Source organism: Morone saxatilis, unplaced genomic scaffold, assembly GCF_004916995.1.
Source record: "Morone saxatilis isolate NCDOM2014 unplaced genomic scaffold, NCSU_SB_2.0 Contig21, whole genome shotgun sequence".
NCBI classification, from domain to species: Eukaryota; Metazoa; Chordata; class Actinopteri; family Moronidae; genus Morone; species Morone saxatilis.
This window is the reverse complement of record NW_023339774.1, coordinates 7991826-8010866: the sequence shown is the minus strand read 5'-3', so window position 1 is coordinate 8010866 and position 19041 is coordinate 7991826. Positions and strand designations below refer to the sequence as shown.

At 38.8% G+C, this 19041-nt stretch overlaps 1 protein-coding gene across 2 annotated transcripts in view; it reads left to right on the top strand.

The window, feature by feature from the left end:
- plppr1 (phospholipid phosphatase related 1) overlaps positions 1-19041 on the top strand; it is a 44902-nt gene that overhangs the window by 18705 nt on the left and 7156 nt on the right. For both annotated transcript variants that reach the window (XM_035667341.1, XM_035667342.1), the window contains exons 3-5: positions 7882-8070; positions 14779-14911; positions 17771-18021. In XM_035667341.1, the coding sequence (XP_035523234.1) occupies positions 7882-8070; positions 14779-14911; positions 17771-18021 (573 nt within the window). The remainder of the gene's footprint in view (positions 1-7881; positions 8071-14778; positions 14912-17770; positions 18022-19041) is intronic.

The following is a 19041-nucleotide window of genomic DNA, read 5'->3' as shown; positions in this document are numbered from 1 at the left end:
ATTAGCTCTTCCTTGCCTTCACCTTCCTTATCCTCCTCTCTATCGCTCCATCTTGTTGCGCCTCACAATTTCTTTCTTCTCTCTTTATTTTTTTTGCCCTCTTTCTCTTACTCACCTCGCCTGTCATGAACGGAGCAAGGCAGAGGGACAGTAGTGCCATCACATGACTGAAACAAAGCATCCTGATTGGAGCAGCTTGGCTGTGTAGTTCAGTGCCAGGGGCAGTGTGACAAGAGGGATGGTTATTTATGGTGATTTGTTTATGTAGTCATGTAACTTGTTGCTTTTCCTCCATCCGTTACTGTAATATCAAGATGATCATTTGTTGATGCCATCTTCTATTACTGTGCGAGTGACTATGCAAAGGAAAAACAGACTATGAGATGAAAGGGAAAAAAAAGTATAGGATGAGAGGACTGGGATGGAGTTCAACAGGAAGATGGGACACAATGGAGGCGAATGAAAGATGAGATGGTGAAGATGAAGAAAATGCAAGAGCAGGGAAGGAAGTGAAAGGTTGCAAAAATCACGAGATATTAATTAAAAAGGCAGAGCTGTAGAGGTGAGCAGTGAAGAATGAGGAGAGAACAGATATATCCTGTACCTCCCCCAGAAGAGATTATGTAATACACAGAGCCCCAGGCTTTGAATAATATAACTAGGACCACCTAGACTTTTCAGGTTTTGTGTACAAAAACCTGGCTGCATCCACTGTTAGCGAGGGCCTAGTAAAGTCTTTTCATCACCTGCACCAGGTTTAAAGGAAATTAACCAATCTCTCGACAATCGTTTGTGAAAATTCCCATTGTCCACCTTAGAGGTAATTTCTTTCTTTTATCTTGCTCAATCTCCTCTACGTGTTTGGTGCAATAATCTTTCAGGCTGTCATTATTTCAAAAAACAAAAAACCCATCCCCGCAGGGAACCGATCGTTTCTGAGGTTGCTCCGTCTCTCTGTCTTAGCTGCACTGATGCAATATGATTTTAACTTGGGGGATTCTAAGGAGGGGGCCTTTTATCTGGGGAATTGCATGGTAAGTTTAGTTTTGGAACGGCACACAGCCTAATTAACCAAGTCTGCAATCTGCGACGCCTGCAGCTTGAGATTTGGACTTAAAGCTGAGGAGAGGACAGGTAGATTGTTATTTATGTGTTGTACAGTGGTTATTTTGTGTTAATTTGTTACCCCCACACTCATTAAAGAAATCTCATCAAAAAAAAAATAGTGTTGTTGTTTTCGTGTCAGGACCCACAAGATGTCGTTAAAATCTAATTTGAAACCACCTGTCATCTGAATTATTTCATTAATGTTGTGTAAATATGTAACTGGTATGAATATGTGTGTGGCCTTGTGTCCCACTGGAGGACAAAGAGTAGCTAACAACCACAGAATATTACGAGCGGCTGTGTGTCTGAAAATAACAATCGACCCACTTTAGAACAACATTATTATTGTTACCTGTTCTTTAAGTTGCTGGCTAAAAATATACAAAATATATACAAAAGAACAATTTCATTACTTCATTTGCAAATGTGCACTGTGGCTGCAATCTGCGTGGGTTTAGCTCCTAATTTACTAAGGCAGCAGAAGGAGAGTGCATACTGTAGGCCTACTTCAGCAGTGGGATTTCTATGACTGTGCCAAGTTTAGAAAATACATAATAATGCATTGCTTGGACCCCACATTTATGTTGACCGAAAGTTTATTACTCATTAAAGTATAATATTACTATTGTAGGTATTGTAGGACTTATAGGAGTTATGTTATTGATCTAATAGAAGACTAGTGACCTTTAAGGAAAGTGAAAAATAGAATAAAAGGCACAAAATACACAAAGCCGTAATGAGAAAATGGAGAGGTGTGGGTGGAGCTGCAGCGCAGAGTGCAGCAGATGGAGGTGGAGATGGTGTTGATACAGCTGAAGTAAATGCTGTTGCAGCCTTAGGGATCTTCCAATGTCACTGTCATGGTCAGATTTACATTCGTATGAACATACAGACCCATACCCAGCCCACCCTCTGTTTGCTGCAATATAATCACTTATGTTCCTTGATAACTATTGCTTTATCTTTCTTTCTAGGAATCTGATTTAGTTGTGGCTGTATTTGTTTATTTATTTTTACATAACAAATTCAGAGTAGCTCTCTGGATATTTTTGTGGTGTGACTATGCAATCCCATTTGTGCTTTGTTTACACCTGCTTTTCAAAGGCGGAGATTGTTCCCTAAATATATTATCAACTTTAATTGACATGTCTATTCATATTTGTTTTGCGATGTGTATGAAATAGAGAGAATTCCACCTTAAAAATACTTGCTAAAATTACACTGTAACTGTGACTTCAGCCTAGTGCGCCTGCTTTATAAATCCTCAGCATGTGTGGCAGGATGCAACACATCTACGCCTGAAAAACAGACACAAAAGCCTTAGAAATCTGATTAGATGACCCCTTCTTGAAACCCCAAATTGCACAAGCTGCCGTACTTCCCATATTAATGAGTCTGGATTAAGAGATGAATGTCTTGGTTATAGCTGTGATTTTTCATTTAAAGCTATTTAATACAGTGGTTTGCAATTTCTTTCCAGTAAAGTCTGTAAAATACACATTTTATGTCTTGCTTTGGGGCTCAGACAAAAATTGAACAGCTGACTATTCATCAGTATATAGCTTTTTGAATCCTTTGTAGAAAAAAAAGAACTGAGTAGCTGTCTTCTTCACACGTTTGACAACAGTAGTGTAGTATCACAGTCTAAATCCGGGCAAGCCAGGCTAACATGCCCATTTATGTCAGTCTTTTTTTTTGCCAGTCTACTAACACAACATGACAGTCAAATGAAAATCTAGGACTTGGTGTTGGATTTATATAACATTTTCCTGGTTGTTTTCGTAGTGTGAGGGAGCAGAGGCAGGTTGGGACTGACAGTAAAAAGATTTTGGAGTGAAGGAGACGAAGAAGAGACGAGATTGGAAGGGTTGCAGACGAGGAGTGATGGGTAAAAATTCAATTAGGTTTGGATTTTTTATTATGATGAAATTGGCTGTGTAGAAAGTAATTACAAACATATAACAAAGTAATATCACAAGTGGTTCCAAATCTGTCAGAAAAGCAAACACAACTTTTACTCATATGACTTAAATTATACAATTTATAACTGAGTTAAAGTGAGATTACAGTGTTACTTTTGCTAAACACTGGCCACTGTGAATGTGAAAACATAGTTTAACATAGTCAGTGGACTTAGACAGTACTCGTAGTTATATAACCATTTCTATCCAGGGTTTGCTACCATTCTATGCCACTGGTCATACCAGACCACTTATTTCTTCTTTCAAGAGTTACATTTCCTTGCTTTAAAACTGGATTCATTCATATTTATGGAAACTTTAGAGAACCCAGAAGACAGTTGGAACTTGATATTAGCCTACACATTCAGCAAACAGCATTATTGGCATTTATTTTCATGTTTCTGTCCATCTGAAGAATGTAGGTCAAATATTTAGTCTCCTTTTAGCTCTATTTTGGTCTCCACCAACTCCTGAGGGAAATATCTGACTCACCAGCTAGTTGCTAACTTTGCTCGCCTCCGTCTGCTGTTTGGTAGTGTACAGTGGGTTTAACATGTTCCTGCTTCAACAGCCAAGAAAGTGAACCAAAACAGTAAAATTGTACGTACAGCAAAGTGGAAAAGATGCACTATAGAGTGGAGGAGAATTCTCTGTGGGGTTGTCACTACAAATGACCACTTTAACAGTACAGGCGGTCATATGATCCAATTTTAATTGGAAAACATTGATTGAAACAATTTTAAGGTTGAAAAAGAGTTGGGCATTTTTAGACTTATAAGATTATGATTATATATGATATATGATTTATGATTTATAAATGGTAGCAGTAGAAAATTGTTCTCCACTTCTCTGAAGTGATTTACTTACCTGAAAGTTACTGAGAAATGGGGCATGTTAAAACTCCCTAGAGGTAGACGGCTGCACGAAAATACCCTGCCAGAATCTTGGGTAAAAAAAGGTGAATTGTACCCTCCAAGGGAGAAGGATAATAGCATGCTGCAGGAACTTTGTATAACCATTTTACGACAGCCAGTCTTGTCAGTCTGCCCTTCACACAGCTAATGCGGCATGACGCTGGCTGGGGCGTGAATATAATGGAGCCACAAGTTATGCTTTACAGAGAAAGGGACACTTGTCCAGGTGTAGAACTGTTACACAAAAGCCAGCTCATGAAAAAGTCACAGAAATGGCTACCAGCCTCAGGAGATTACACTACACCACAATTGTCTTTTCAATAGTGTTGTTGGCACACCTCAACCTCTTTATCAGAAGGTAAGCCTTAGAACCAAGTGGGGTCCGCTACAGATTACAGGACAGACAAGAGACGTGAAGAGTAAGATCGGGCTGTACAAGCTGAAACTGCCTGTCTCTCGTGGCCTGTTTTGGTATTTTGCCACGGCCCCACGACTCTTATCATGTCTAATGGCTCGCTGGTTGTTTATGGCTTTCTATGATTTATAGTGTGGAGGAGGAGGTGGGGTGAGTGATGGAGAGAATATGCTTTATAGAGATTTAAGAGAGATTGGTGATTGGGATGAATGTAGGAGGGAAGATATGGTTCAAGGACATCTTGATATTCACAACCAACTCCAGGAACCAGCAACCTTTACATTTTCAGGCTACTGCTGAACCCGGGCTTCTTTTTGTGATTGAGCTTGAGGCACGCTTTAGTCTTTTTCTTCCAAATGCAAATAAGATAAAGGTCAAAGTAAATGAAATTGCAGTAATAATAATAGAGTTCAACAAGTGTACTCCACTGTGCACCCCCTTTTATTAATCTGCCCTTTTCAGGCATTTCTTTGTAAACCTGACATCCTCAGGTATGTGATCCCACAAGGTATTACATGGCATTTCTGCAAGCTAAGGAATTTACATATTTTCAGATGAATAATGAATATGAATAATGTTTTAGCCGATTATCCGGCTGGAACTTGTTTGTGGAACAACATGAGATCATAAAATGATCCCCCGTCTGTCTGTCTTTGAGATGAAAGAGCAAGAGGATTTTGATGATGTTGCAAGGTATGGTGTGCATCCAGGTATTATGACAGTGGTTGTTAATGCATATGAACTGTGTGAAAATGTTATCCACAGCAGGGGACATTTGTAATAACGGGAGAAAGCAAAACAATATTGCTAACTAGCCTAGTGATATTCAGAAACGTGGCAAAGGAACCGATACACACAAACACACAGGCACACACACCTGGACATCTCGGCATGACCATCTGTCACAGGACTAGATCTGCCAACATTTGTCTCCTGCCCTCTGTAAAGCACAGTCGCTTCCTTGCCTTCTCTGTCTGAACCCCACTGCCCATATTGTTCAGTCTGGTTCACACACCCTCCATATTTTACAGAGGAAAACATGGTTTTGCTTGAAACAACGGTTCGTTCTGATACTACTCATTGGATTGGACAGGATATATTGTTGACCATTAACTTTTATTGTAGTGTCTGACTCAGGAAAGCCATGGGCAGTTTACTGTATGCTGCTGCAAAATGAATGAACTTGAAAAATCATATACAGGTCAGTGTATGCTCTAGCATGACAAATTAAAAAGGGCTACACTAGTGGCGGTGGCTTTTTACCCAAGGTTGAGGCTCGGTAGATCAAGATCAACAAAAAAAAAACCATAAAATTGAAGCTTTCCTCAAAAGTTAGAATTGATTTACTTGATAAATTGACAATTAAAAAATGGTTTGCACAAGAGGATAAGCTAAAAGTTTATGCTGTTCCAGGCAACATACAAAGAATAAAAAAGTAAAAGTAAGCAAATGTAGGTTACTGTAACACAGTAAACTGTCTTGCCTTTAGTCTGTACTTCTAAACAGTCTGAAATGGAGCTTGTGAAATGTCATCTTGCTTACTGAGTCAGCTGATATGTTAATGAACTGTTGCTATTATTAACATGCAGCTTTCCATTACTAACACTACTGCCCTCAACACAAAATTAGTCAATATTTCTATCTGTGATGCACTGAAATTCATATGAATGTCACTGATCACTGATTTGTTGGCCTTGTTGGGATCCTGAACAACCTATGAATCTTCTTTAAAGGTTGTACTTTAGTGTAAAATCACAAAATATCAACAGTGGTCCCTGGAATGGAGTGAGTGAGCACACGACTCAAAATGCACTCACTTGTGGAATACAAAGGCCGACAACAAGTGGGGCCCAGAATTGGTTGCTTTGCTTTCAGAGCCATGAGAAACAACTTATGCTGTATTGTTTAGTCTGAAGGGGCTTTTACCATAACTCACCTGGCTTGTAGTGACTGGATTTGCAGGCTGGAGTTGTGGGCGTCACAACAAGCCATTTCTTTATTATATCACTGTTAAATGATAGACATCTAGCCTAATGTCTGGTTGTGTTGTCTGTGATGTCTTTGCTACTTGTGAGATAAGATCAATGAAATGTGTAACTGAATATAGACGTTTACACCAAGCAGCTCTAGATTCAAGCATTGTTTTCACAAACAAAATCTTAATCACTATTTTAGTTGGCTGAAAATGTTAAATAATTAACATAATACAATAATTACCTAGCATTTTAAAGTTTCAGCAGGTAATGAAATTAAGTTCTTGTATTGTAATACAACTATGATTTGTCTTGCCCTCCTTTTTGAAGCCATATTGATCCTCTGTAGTCACATAGTGACATCTTGTGTTGGAGAGAAGTATTACAAATGGACCCATTCATAATACTGCTGTCACTTCTATATGAAGTTTTAACAAATAAAAACATTATGCAGATTGCAGCTTTTCAGCAAACACGTGAAAAGATAATCAGACATGACTGCTTGCATCATATTTTCCACTCTAATCTATTTGTAATAATCTGATACTTTATTGATCCTATGGGGTCAATAAAGCATCTTATAATTCTCTTCTTTCCTCCCTTCTGCTACAGTTAAGACATTTTATAATTTCACTGTGACCATGGGAAGCTGAGTATCTGTAACTACTCTAATATTACCTTTACGTGAATGTTTACATTCATTGGCAGTACTTTTGCCTGACTAAGATATCCTCCTCCTTCCTGTTCTAGTGATGTTATTGGGCCATTCTTTTATCCAGCAGCCTTCGTAGTATCTCATCACTTTCCTTTGATATAAAAACCCCAGCACAGTGCCAGCTGGTTGGCTAGATTGACGACAGTATCGGCATATTAGTGCCTGAATGACACAAATGCAGATGATTTTCAGAAACCACATTAAAGGCCTCGCAGTGCGTGATGTCTTACATTTTATATTCCAGCATTGCTTCATTATCAGTGACTAAGGATACCATATATATTTATATATATATATATATATATATAAAAAAACTAAATTGCCTGCAGCCGATTCTAGAAGGAGAGCAAAAGGAGGCCAGAGACAAAAGATGATGTTAGAGGGATAAAAGGATGAGGGGGTGAGGGAGGAGAGGAGGTGGTAAGTGATGGTGGTTCTGGTGGTGAGGGGGATTGCTTGTACACGACGAGTTAGCATAAGTAGAGAGAGAGAGAGGGGAAAAGAGATGGTTTTAAAGGATTTATGTGGCCGTTTGTGTTAAAACCTGTTAGACACGTCACAGCTGAGAGAAGAGTGGAGTGATGTTCAGGGATCAGCCACAAGAACAAATCATCTAATAAGGAAATCGACTTTTTTTTAACTACTGACAACTGAGCCAAGGAGGAAAGCCTTCAGTGCCCTGGATATACAACTAACTAGTTCTTCTTTCCCCCTTCTCATTCTTCTTCTTCTCCTCCTTTTTTTCAACTTTCTCTACTCTCTCGCTCTGTCTCGCTCCAACATGTTTTTCTTCCAGCTCGTCATTATGTCCGGCACGGTGTTGTTAGCCTACTACATGGAGTGCACGGACCTGTTCAGCGTGCATGTGCAGGGTTTCTTCTGTAACGACGCGGAGCTGATGAAGCCGTACCCCGGCACAGAGGAGTCCAGCTTCGTACCCCCTCTCATCCTGTACTGCGTGGTAGCTGCTGCTCCCACTGCTATAGTGAGTAAAAACTATTTTAACTATTTTGTATGTATTTCACAGCAGTGCTTAATTTATTATGCCACATGCTGGAGTGTAAACAACGGTAATCAGATGTGGCATGAATGTGTTTATTCAGGCTCTGTCTCTCAGCTTTCATTTTTATCACAGCTTTTTCCAGTGGAAATCTACCTGCTACTAATTATCGTAATGTTTCCAAACTTCATTTACACTTAACATATGCTGCTATCTTATTTGACCTATCGTACTTTCTGACAGTGTTTGTAAGTGCACATAAGTTACATTAGTGTTGAATTTTACAAGGTGTACTTAATAAACAGGACATCTGTGCAGAATAGAAACTCAGCCAAGCATCGTATCTGCCTGTTACCTACTGCAGTTGTCTATCCTTTCACTTTCTCTGCGAGAAAAATATGTGAGAAAATGTCATGGCAAGCTGTCTGACTGAAGACCGTTTTCATATCTCTTTATGGGTCAGCTGATTTCACAGGCTAAACTTTTGAACTTTATATAGTATCTCTTAGACTTGTTATTTGTTGTTGTGCACCATGAAACATCATGCTGAATGCACCAGTGAAGTGTCAGTGGGGTCATGCTGTACAAGGAGGCGTGAATGTGGGCTGCATATGACAAATACTTTCCTGGACTGTGATGTGATTTCTTATACACTATATCCATTGAGATTCCAGTTCATGAAAGGCAGTTGGATTTCCTGTTGCATGTTGATTCACCATGCATTTGTGAGACTTCTTCAACATCAGCAGGAAGTCAAGTTACCTCTTGACTACAGACGTAATGAGGCAAACGTCACTCTGTCCTTTCACAGTTGATGTTAAATAGAAAAGATCAGAATATAAAATGTGTCCGAAATCCATACTTCACACTAATTTGAAGCATGTTTTGAGTATGTAGTGTACTCAGGTATACTTAAACCCGACAGTATCCATAATACACACTGTCGATTTTTGAGTGTGCTTTTGGCTGTCACTATTTTCCCACAATGCAATGCACAAAAGAAATGGCGGAGCTGGTCAAAGCTGGGAAAGATTAAAAGAAATTGTGGGAGGTACTGAAACAACTATTAAATCTTAAGTCTTCTTAAGATGTTGTTGTACAAAGTTACAGTTTTATTAAAGTCCGACATTGCATGTATTGTGTCATTTCCCATTAATATAAAATAGTTCCCCTCCAGACATGTATTAAGACATATATACAAATAATGTGCTTGGGACAATAATGTGTCTCTGATATCTTTTTTCTGCAAAAAAAGTATAATTTCTAAATTCAAAACCTTAAAAGGGAATCTACTAATCCTACCTCATTAAACAGTCAAGAATCTATGAATATGCAAATGTAGGTCCCTTTTAAAGTTTTCCTGGTGTAGACAAGATTTCTCCTACTTAACTGTAAAGATGAATGTGAAAAACATCCTTCTAGTGTCAAACTCTGCACATACATCATTCTGCACAGTGAAGCTCAAACATCCAACTCTAGGAACAAGAAGAAGAACATTTTTGAGTGGAAGTAGTAGTTTTTTTTTGTACACATACTGCTTAAATAATATATTATGAGGATAAGTATGCACATCTGCATTGCTGATTCAAATTCATTATAGAGGAGTAGCAGCATACAGCCACCAGGTGTCAGTTTCGCTCCATGCTTGCTGAGGACACCAGCCCGGGCACCATATGTCTCTGGGACTCTGGGTCAGTTCATTATTAAACCCATGTCAAATATTTTCTGAACACCTCCTGAAGAGTGTTTGCATGTGTCTGTTTAATATTATAATTCATTTTTTCACATTTTAAATGGACCATATGTGGAGGAAGAGGCGAGTCAATCCCTGAATACAGATTCAGTCTGGTTCATGTTCAGGCAGACCTTCAGTATATTTTAATCATGAAGTGCAGAAATGCTAAGGTCTGCAGCAGTGAATTACATCAGTTCAGATATGCTGTGCTAGTTTTAAATGATTCTTTAAAATAATCAATTCCATACATCAGCTTTGACTTTGACTGTAGTGCACATTATCTGGGGATTCAGGTGTTGGTAAGAAAATACTGTGGTATCATGAAACTAAACTTACAGTAAAGACAATTTGATGTTGATTAAAGGATTCAAGCTGAATGCTGGTAACTTAAATTTTTAGATTGCACCATGTTTGTTTTCATTCTCATTATCACCATTATCAGATTTTTGTTCATTTAATTCAGTCAGTCGGACCTTTTGTGAGATCTCACATCCACTACTGTCAGATGAGTAAGTGTGCACTATTATACAATAATTTGCATTGTGAGTACAAAGTTGCCAGCTAACTGTAAAATTGTATGCTAAGTCGATTAGCTTTCCTCATTCCTTTCCTCATTGTGCATGCTGTGTATTGTTACATTCAGTACTGTATGTTAAATACATTTTTGAATCATTTGTTTTGTATATTTAGTGTATATAATAGCAGCATTTGATTCATGAATTATTAGCATTTCACAGTGACAGGATTTCCTGACATACTTCTCAAAAAAACCGTTAAAAATGTCAAAAATATAAACATACAGTCACAAAACATTAGAGATGAACAAGTCAAGGTTATCAAAGGTGCCATTATAGGCACTTCCATCGCTCACACTTATCTGTAGCACTCTACAGCAAATTTAACATTTAGTAAAACTGTATTAGTGCTATGGAAGGCTTTTAGCAGTGTACTGTATGTATCCCATTTTTGTATTCCAGGTTCCTTCCCAAACAAACATCTTCCTTCTCTGTTACGATTTCAAAAGGCACTTAATCAGGGACGTGATTGTTGAAGATGTCTGGTTTCTGGACACGCGCCACCCATTTATTTGTAATGAGATATTACTGTTCTGCTGCCTCTTTGTGTCTCTTCCTTTTTGTGTTTATTATCTAGGACATTTCGTTCTTTGCTCTCAGGCTCTAAACATTGAGTGCGCTTACCGATATGTTAGGCTGAAGTAAGATCTGAATTATTGTCACTTTTATTGAACCAAATGAAACGCATCCCCTAAGCTCGCATCTCCTCCCTGTAGCTAATTGGTGTACAGACGCGTCAGCAGTCCACAGCGTTACACACCTGCACACACACAGACACACACACTCTGACATACACTATAAAATAAATTGGTTTAAAATCCGGAAGAGCATTTCTGATTGGAAGAAATGTGACAGACGATATTATTTACAGCTGATTTGGTTAGAGTGCATCTGTGTGCAGTTTTGACAGACTCTTCTGCACTGATTACTTCACAAAAAAGAAGAAGAAAAATAGGAAATGTCATTACAGACCGACTGGAAAGTACAACCAACTACTTCAGGTCTTGGTACATTGTACTGTAAATATCTAAACAAAATGATTAATTAGTTTACTAACTGTAAATACTAGTATAAATCTTTTGTTTCTACCCTTCTCTTTTTTGTTTAATTGTGATGGCCTGTTCTTTTGTCTCTTATGGTCACACAATTTCATTTTTGTGTATACTTTTACATAAGCAATAGACAGGATTAATGAGTTGTGAGGGCTGTGTCAGCTGTTCAGGTTTTGTTTAACACTGCTGGTCATTTGCTTTATTTCTCTCTCTCACTGGCCAACATGTGGCCTTGGTATTTCATAGTCTCTTCATCAGTCTGTATGCTATCCCAAACTTTTTAATTGTGCCCTTTGAGAGTGCTGCGTCAGGTGCTTGACACTGTATATATTGCTTCGTTGCCACATGCGTCATAAACCAGAGAAGCAGCCAATCAGAATTAATGATGACATGGCTGGGATGTTGGCCAATTAGCAAAGAGGCAGTAATTTATGCAGAATGTTCCACATGGCCGGACCAATGGGAGGCTGTGGAGGTTAGATAGGTCGTATTCATGCAACGGTCTATAAACCTGTTCAGCCTAGGACAAGCATCAGAAAGTCAGCCTTTCAGCCTCGGAGATAAGCAGGATGTTGTTCTTGTCAAGTGCAGATCCAAAAGCAACGGGGGGCGGACTAATGTTAGATACAGAGCGGTAATCACCATGACTGACTGTAGAAGTTTCTTAAAATAAACTTGATATTTAAAGGCGGAGATATCAGAGAGGGAAACCCACAACTCCAGTTCATTTTTTTCCATACCAATGTTGGTCCTTAATGGCTATTTCCACTGCCTTTTTTGTGTCTTGGTAGCAATGCTGAAAATGATCGGCTCATTAAGAAGACATTAAAGGCGCATTAATTGATTTTCTTTTCTCTTTGGGGCAGCTAAACTCTCACTTTATAAAGTGAATGTGAGCAAACAGTTGCCTGTTTACACTTCCAGCAGACAGAGCAACATTAGCATTCATGGAGTTGTGTTTCTGGCTACACAATGAGTATAATTCCAATATTCATTCCTTTTAGCTCGGTTGTCAAAATGTAAAGTTGTGGGCCAGCCAAAACAACGTGCTGAAAGACATTAAAACCCTAGTAGAACTGAGAGTATCTGCCTCACCTCTCTGGGGACTTGTTATTTGTTACCATTTGTTGACATTTGGTAGAATAAAAGATTCTCGAAGACCCTTGAAAAATGGGTAAATAACGGAAAGGGTGAAAAGCAGAGTAAGAAATACATTTTTCTTGCCAGAGGGCATTTATGACTGATTGTTTTCAGTCGTTTTCAGGGCTGTTTTATCCAGCTAACACATTTGCATTGCATTACATATTTCCAAATAAACCTTATTCAACTTGAACTAAGGTTTGTTTTTATTAAAATTTTAAAAGATCATCACATAGAATTAACAACTTGTAAACTTTGACAATCAAGACAGGTTTTATGCCGCCTCAGGCTGCATGCTTGATTATTTTCTGAAAAAAAATCTCTACTGCTTTTGGCAGTCAGTATGATGGAACCGCACCATGAATCATTTATCCGCAGGGGGCAGTTGTCACATTTAATGTGTAAATGAAATCAAATGTGAATAGGGTGAAACACATACAAAAAGGTACTGTTAAATACTTTGGGCTGTAACTGTCAGTCATTTTAAAGTCACAGGTACAGTATTTTATGGACTTTCAAGGGTATTCCGGACCTAAGCTCCCATAAATCTTTAATGCTGGTGGATGGGTCAGTGTTATTAAGATAGCTGATGAACCAGAGGTCTGTTCTTTTCATTTCATGTCAAATTACTTCTTAAGAATTAGGTGCACTGTGAAAAATTTGCATGTTCTCCTATTTGTGTCTATTGTTCAACCATTTCATTTTCTGCTCAGACACCACAGCAGGTCATTGAATACCAAATTGTTCCCCAGTTTTTCTGACATGGTACTTTTGGAGATTTTTAGTCAATTTGGTGTGGCTTTATAGACTATTGTATTTAGGAGAGTGGGGTTTACGCGAGTAGAAATAAGACAATCAGTCAGTGGTAACTAACCTTTTCAGTGCTGAGGCAGACTCTGGTGAGACAAATACCAATAAGTTTGCCAATAACAGACTGGAATCACAGGAGATAAAGGTACATCTGAGCTGCCTTCATGTCAAAACTGACCTATATTTCAGATGTAGCATAGATATTTTGTGGATTCTTTGCATACGCACGACTTTGATTATACAATATACTCACGCTGCTTAAAGAGACCCATGAATAATTTTGTTTACATTAAGGTCATGTTTTTTTTTCTTCAAACATCCTAATATTTACAGCCTGTAGTGAAATTATGTCACTTAACTATTACTCTTACACCACCCTTCCCATTTTTCCTCTGCATTTTGATTTGTCGCATCTGCTCAGCCATAACCAAATGAGATCATACAAGTTGCGTGCCTTTTACAGTTGCAATCGATTTGCATTTTTCCTTTTTTGGTTATGTTGCCTTTGAAGACAGATGTTTCTAGGTCATTATGCGTCAGAAGATGTATATTTCTGTCACGATGCATTTCAGGATAGTCTCATTTCGTATTTGCATGCTTTATGTCAGTCCATCATCCAGTGGAAAAAGTGTTTGAAAATATTAATTCAGCCGTCTTCATGCTGACAAATTCAGACAGGACTGAATCCAGTAGCTGAGCTTTAAAACATTCATACCCGTTTTATGTGACTGCTGTCAGTTCCTCTTTGTTGTCTGCTTTTTGGAGTTTTCCAGCATCACAAAATCAGTCGCTCTCGCTGCTCGTAGCCACAAAGAAAGAAATAGATTAGAGTTGCTTTCTCGACAACATCTTGATGATAAAAAAGCATTCACGAGGGATGGAGGAAAACACATGAGTTTTGTTACCTGTCCTGGGGCTTAAAACAAGCTCCTTTTATGAACACACACACTCACACCAAAGGCCACGTGTCCACACATATGCACTCAGTGATTGCACACACCCCCACTCATGAACACACATATTTTTGTACCACCCTGTTTCACCCAAGGCAGCTGGCAACAAGGTTCATTTTGTGTGTCCAGCAGCAGTTTTTCCATTAGACCTGATGTAACGTCCAGACTATAATGGAGCTGAAGAAAGGCTGCATTAGGACACAGTGGTTTATGTACACAGGCCAGACAGGCAGAGGCAAAATGTTCCTCTACTCTATAATGGGATGCCTAACTTCATGTTTTCTTTTTTTCCTTTTTCCTTTCCGTTTTTCTTTTGCTCTTTTTGTTTGTATTTTCATTGTTGATTCTTTCTGAATCTCTTCCTATCTCTGTTTTGCTTTTTCTTTGCATTTGTGTGTGTGTGTGTGTGTGTGTGTGTGTGTGTATAGATTTTCATCGGAGAGGTGTCCATGTACGTGATGAAATCAACGAGGGAAGCTCTCCTGGCCCAGGAGAAAACCATTGTGACAGGAGACTGCTGTTACCTCAACCCTCTTATTCGTCGCATCATACGCTTCATAGGTAAGAAGGTTTTCATGCCAAATAGTAAAAAACTAGCCCCAAGCTGCTTCATGCTGATGGTGCCACAACTAAAAACAACAAACAACAAAAAATATGTGTGCATGTCCTTTCACATCTACACAGTTTGTATCCTACGGGATACACTGACCATTCAGGGTAAAAATAACCATAATTGAATAAAGTTTGGTAGGTGCTGGTAAAAAACAAACTCTCATTTCATGAACAACATATTAAAACCTGGTCATAGTAGACACACTCAAGTGAAACTAAATCAACATCTCAAAGGCATTAAGGAGGTCGTTTCAAGATTTTTGTGCTCAAAACACACGTCTTGCATCCTCTGACACAACAGGGCGGCTGATGTGCTCACGCCTCACATCATACACAGGTTCTGGGATCTTTGGTTACTCAATGAGTACCTTGTGCCACATTCCTGCCCCACCAGTGTTTACATGGTGCACCACCTTAGTGCAGGACCAGAACACCAAAAAATAAGCATAATTCTGCTGATTTTAATCATTTATTTTAGTATAGTGCAAATATTCATACTCACTGACTGTGTTTTTCTTTGTTCTTTTGTAGCAAAGTGATCACATCATTATTCATATGCATACAGTATCAGAATGCACTTCAGTGATCACATCACCATTGATAATGAAGTGACATTTAGGCGCTTCAGTTGTCTTCACTTCAGTCTTGGATTCTGTCAAGTTTAAGCTAAATTTTCTGCTGTTTAATGTAGTACAAAACTATAAATCACTGTTTATAAGGTTAATAGCTCAGTAAACCACACATCTTCAACATCAGGGTTCTTCTGTGCCTTTCACAGTCTTTTAGTAAGCTTTCAACCAGGAAGCTACATGCTATATATCATGGCTAAGCTGACAGTTGAATGTGGGTGCTGTCAGTCACCTGTGAGGGGAGCTCCAATGCAATAAGCTACCAACTTGAACAGTAAGCCTGATGATTCAGAGCTCGAGGATTTGGTGTCCAAGATGACTTTGTTCATATTATGAAACACCTCATATAATACTGACTTGCCAAACTCTCATTTATCCAACAAAGGGCAAAAGAGGGTGCCTCCCAACGGAGAATACAAGCAAATAGGGTCATCAACCTGTGCATAACATGATATATGACGGCATAAGCCAGTTTTGCATTGTGTCAGAGCCAGGTCGATGCACAGTGAAGGATGAAATGAGAGAGATTAAGAAGATGAGGTTAACGAGGTAGACAAGGCCAAGGATAACAGCAGCTTCTTCTACCCAAGAAACCTGAGGGTGTCCAAAAATACACACTATATAAACGTTTTTAGATCAGATGGTTTTGATCCTCCGTTCTTGCTACTTGAGAATAAAGTGCAACACAAACCGGCAGTGTCAGCTAGTGGTACATAATTTGAAGCCTGTAGCACACACCTGACCTGCCAAGAAGACACTAGAAATAGTGAAGTGATGGTAGCTGGGAATGTGATCTGCGGAGCAAATATGATAAATTGGCTCGCGTTCTGAGGTCACGGATGCTCGCTGATGCTTGGAAACAGGACAGTGGTGTAGCTTTATGTGATGATGCGTGTCAAGATGATACCAGTGTGTGTGCCTTTTAAATGATCCTGATCCTGCTATTAGCAACCTTTAATAGGCTTTGTGTATAGCTGTCCAACAGTTGCGAACACCTAACTCACCTCAAGTGTGAGTAAAATTACAAAGTTACATTGGATAAAATGCCACATAATCAAGGAAAAATTGAAAGAAAAATACTGGGCTGTTTGGTATTCTTCTTGGGCTTACACTTGGAGAGATCTGGCTTAATTTGAACTGGTTATGTCATGTCATGCATCTGGTTTTGATGTGGTTGAAGGGTAAACTTGCTGGTTGAGGCTTTTTCTGAAACTTCCCAATATTACAAAAAAAGGTTTGATCTCTCACGTGTCGTTTTTCTAAAAGAGCTTACATGACATCCAGCTACAATGTTTGAATTTGCATTTTTACAGCCACTTTTCCACAAAGCTTGAGTAGAACTGGGCAAACTGACAGTCTCGTTCCAGTAAAGGAGGTTGTCTGCTGGACTTTCCTGGCATAATCAGAACCGCATTGTTCAGCTTTAAATAATGCCCGTTCAATTTATTAAACACTCATCAGAAATTCATTAGGCAATTCACATGATTTATATTTCCGTCTGTTCCCGAACAGTCTCTCAAATTTGTAGGATCATTGAGGCTTTTAGTTTCCCGCTCTCCTCCCATCTCCTCTCCTCTCACCCTAATTCCCCCTCTCTATTTCCCTTCAATGCCCTTCACACAATCGTGTCCCTGTACCCCTCACAGGCACCCAAACCCTCCCCCCTTCCCAGCCCTCTGCAGGCCCCCCCTCCGGATGAGAATACAAAGCAGAGTAATTTCATGGCTAAGCAGGCCAGATAATCAGCAGTCATATTTCACAGCAAAAGGAATGCAGACGCAGACACTGGTCAGGGTTTGTGGGCTGAAAGTGTCAGTGCAATCATTCATATTAGATGCTATTTTTTTCTGTGTTTATGTTTCTTTCTCTGCATGTTGTCCACTCTTCCTTCCCTCCAATTTAACTCATTCAACTTCAATACGAATGGTAGATTCATGTGTGCTGCAAACTTGACAAAAACCAAAGAAGCAAAACCTATTTAACCTTTATTTGGGATTAAGGCAAGAGTTAAATGATGGAACATGTGCATCTGCAAAATCAATATTTTGGAGCCAGATAGTCGCAGCCTATTTTAACCCTGGATATAAGTGAAGCATTTAAAGCTGTGTTAATGTTTCTTTGCTGATGGATTGTGTTTTCTATGTGCTATAAATTCTCATTGTGTGTCTGTGTGCCCCAGGTGTGTTTGCATTCGGTCTGTTTGCCACAGACATCTTCGTCAATGCGGGCCAAGTGGTAACGGGAGGTCTCTCGCCCTACTTCCTCTCTGTCTGCAAGCCCAACTACACTGGCACAGAGTGTCGTTTTAATCACCAGTTTATCATCAACGGCAACATCTGCACTGGAAACCCCATTGTTGTGGAGAACGCACGCCGGTCGTTCCCATCCAAGGACGCTTCACTGAGTGTTTACTCCGCTGTTTACCTGACGGTGAGAAGAATGTACATGAGTACTAGGTACTATAATGAATTTTAATGAGAGCATTGTACAGAAAGGGAGGTTTAAACAATGGAAAAACATCATATAACCTTTCACTTTTAAACATAAATGTAGTTAGATTACTATTTGTTCAGCTTTTTTTGTGCCACATGGCAAAATTAACATTGTTTTCCAGCTCAAATGCTTTCTCACAATGGCATTAAGTTCAAGCAGTGGCCTGAAAGTGCTGTGACACCAGACCATGTGATGCATTAGAGTCCATTATATAGGATTCAGGACATTTTTGAGAATCAAATGTTTCTACCTGCTGTTTCACACTTGATTTAAAGTTAAATTATAAATGATATATGTGTGAAGTAATAGTATGAAGACCATGTGTGTCATGGAATTTAGGGAGAGAAAAGTGGCTTCTTTGAGAAAGTCTATAACCTTGAGGCACTAATCAGTTTTACTGTGGAGAATTAAGAGTTATTTAACTGCTGAACTAAAAAATATAAATTGAATTATGCAGTTTGTTTGTCTGAGTTGTTACGAATCTAAATATGTAAATTGGTAAATTAAGTTAAAATCAAATCAAGTCTATATATGTACATAAATATAGTGAAGGTATGCTCCAATTCAGTTTGAAAAATATTTTCAGTACATGCTGAACTGAAAATATTTTTTCAAACAAAACCAATAAAGATTCTCCACCAGATTTTCTTCAACAACAGCCCAAGCATACTTCATTAAAAATCAATGTCAAATTTACTTTTTGCACCAGAGTTACTCATTTGGGACTGAATGTAATTAGTATACATCTTGGTGCAAACAACCAAGCAATCAGAGACGAATAGATCTTTTTAGCCTTAATTTTCTGTCATTTAAAAAAGCTTTGAATAAGGAATATTTGCTATAAAAAGTCGCTACATGGCACCTCTGGCTTTTTTGGAGGAATTGGAAAGGAGAAACTTCATTATTCTTGAAAGTGTGTTGATGGATAGTTCATACAAGCATTGGGTGGGTTCAGGC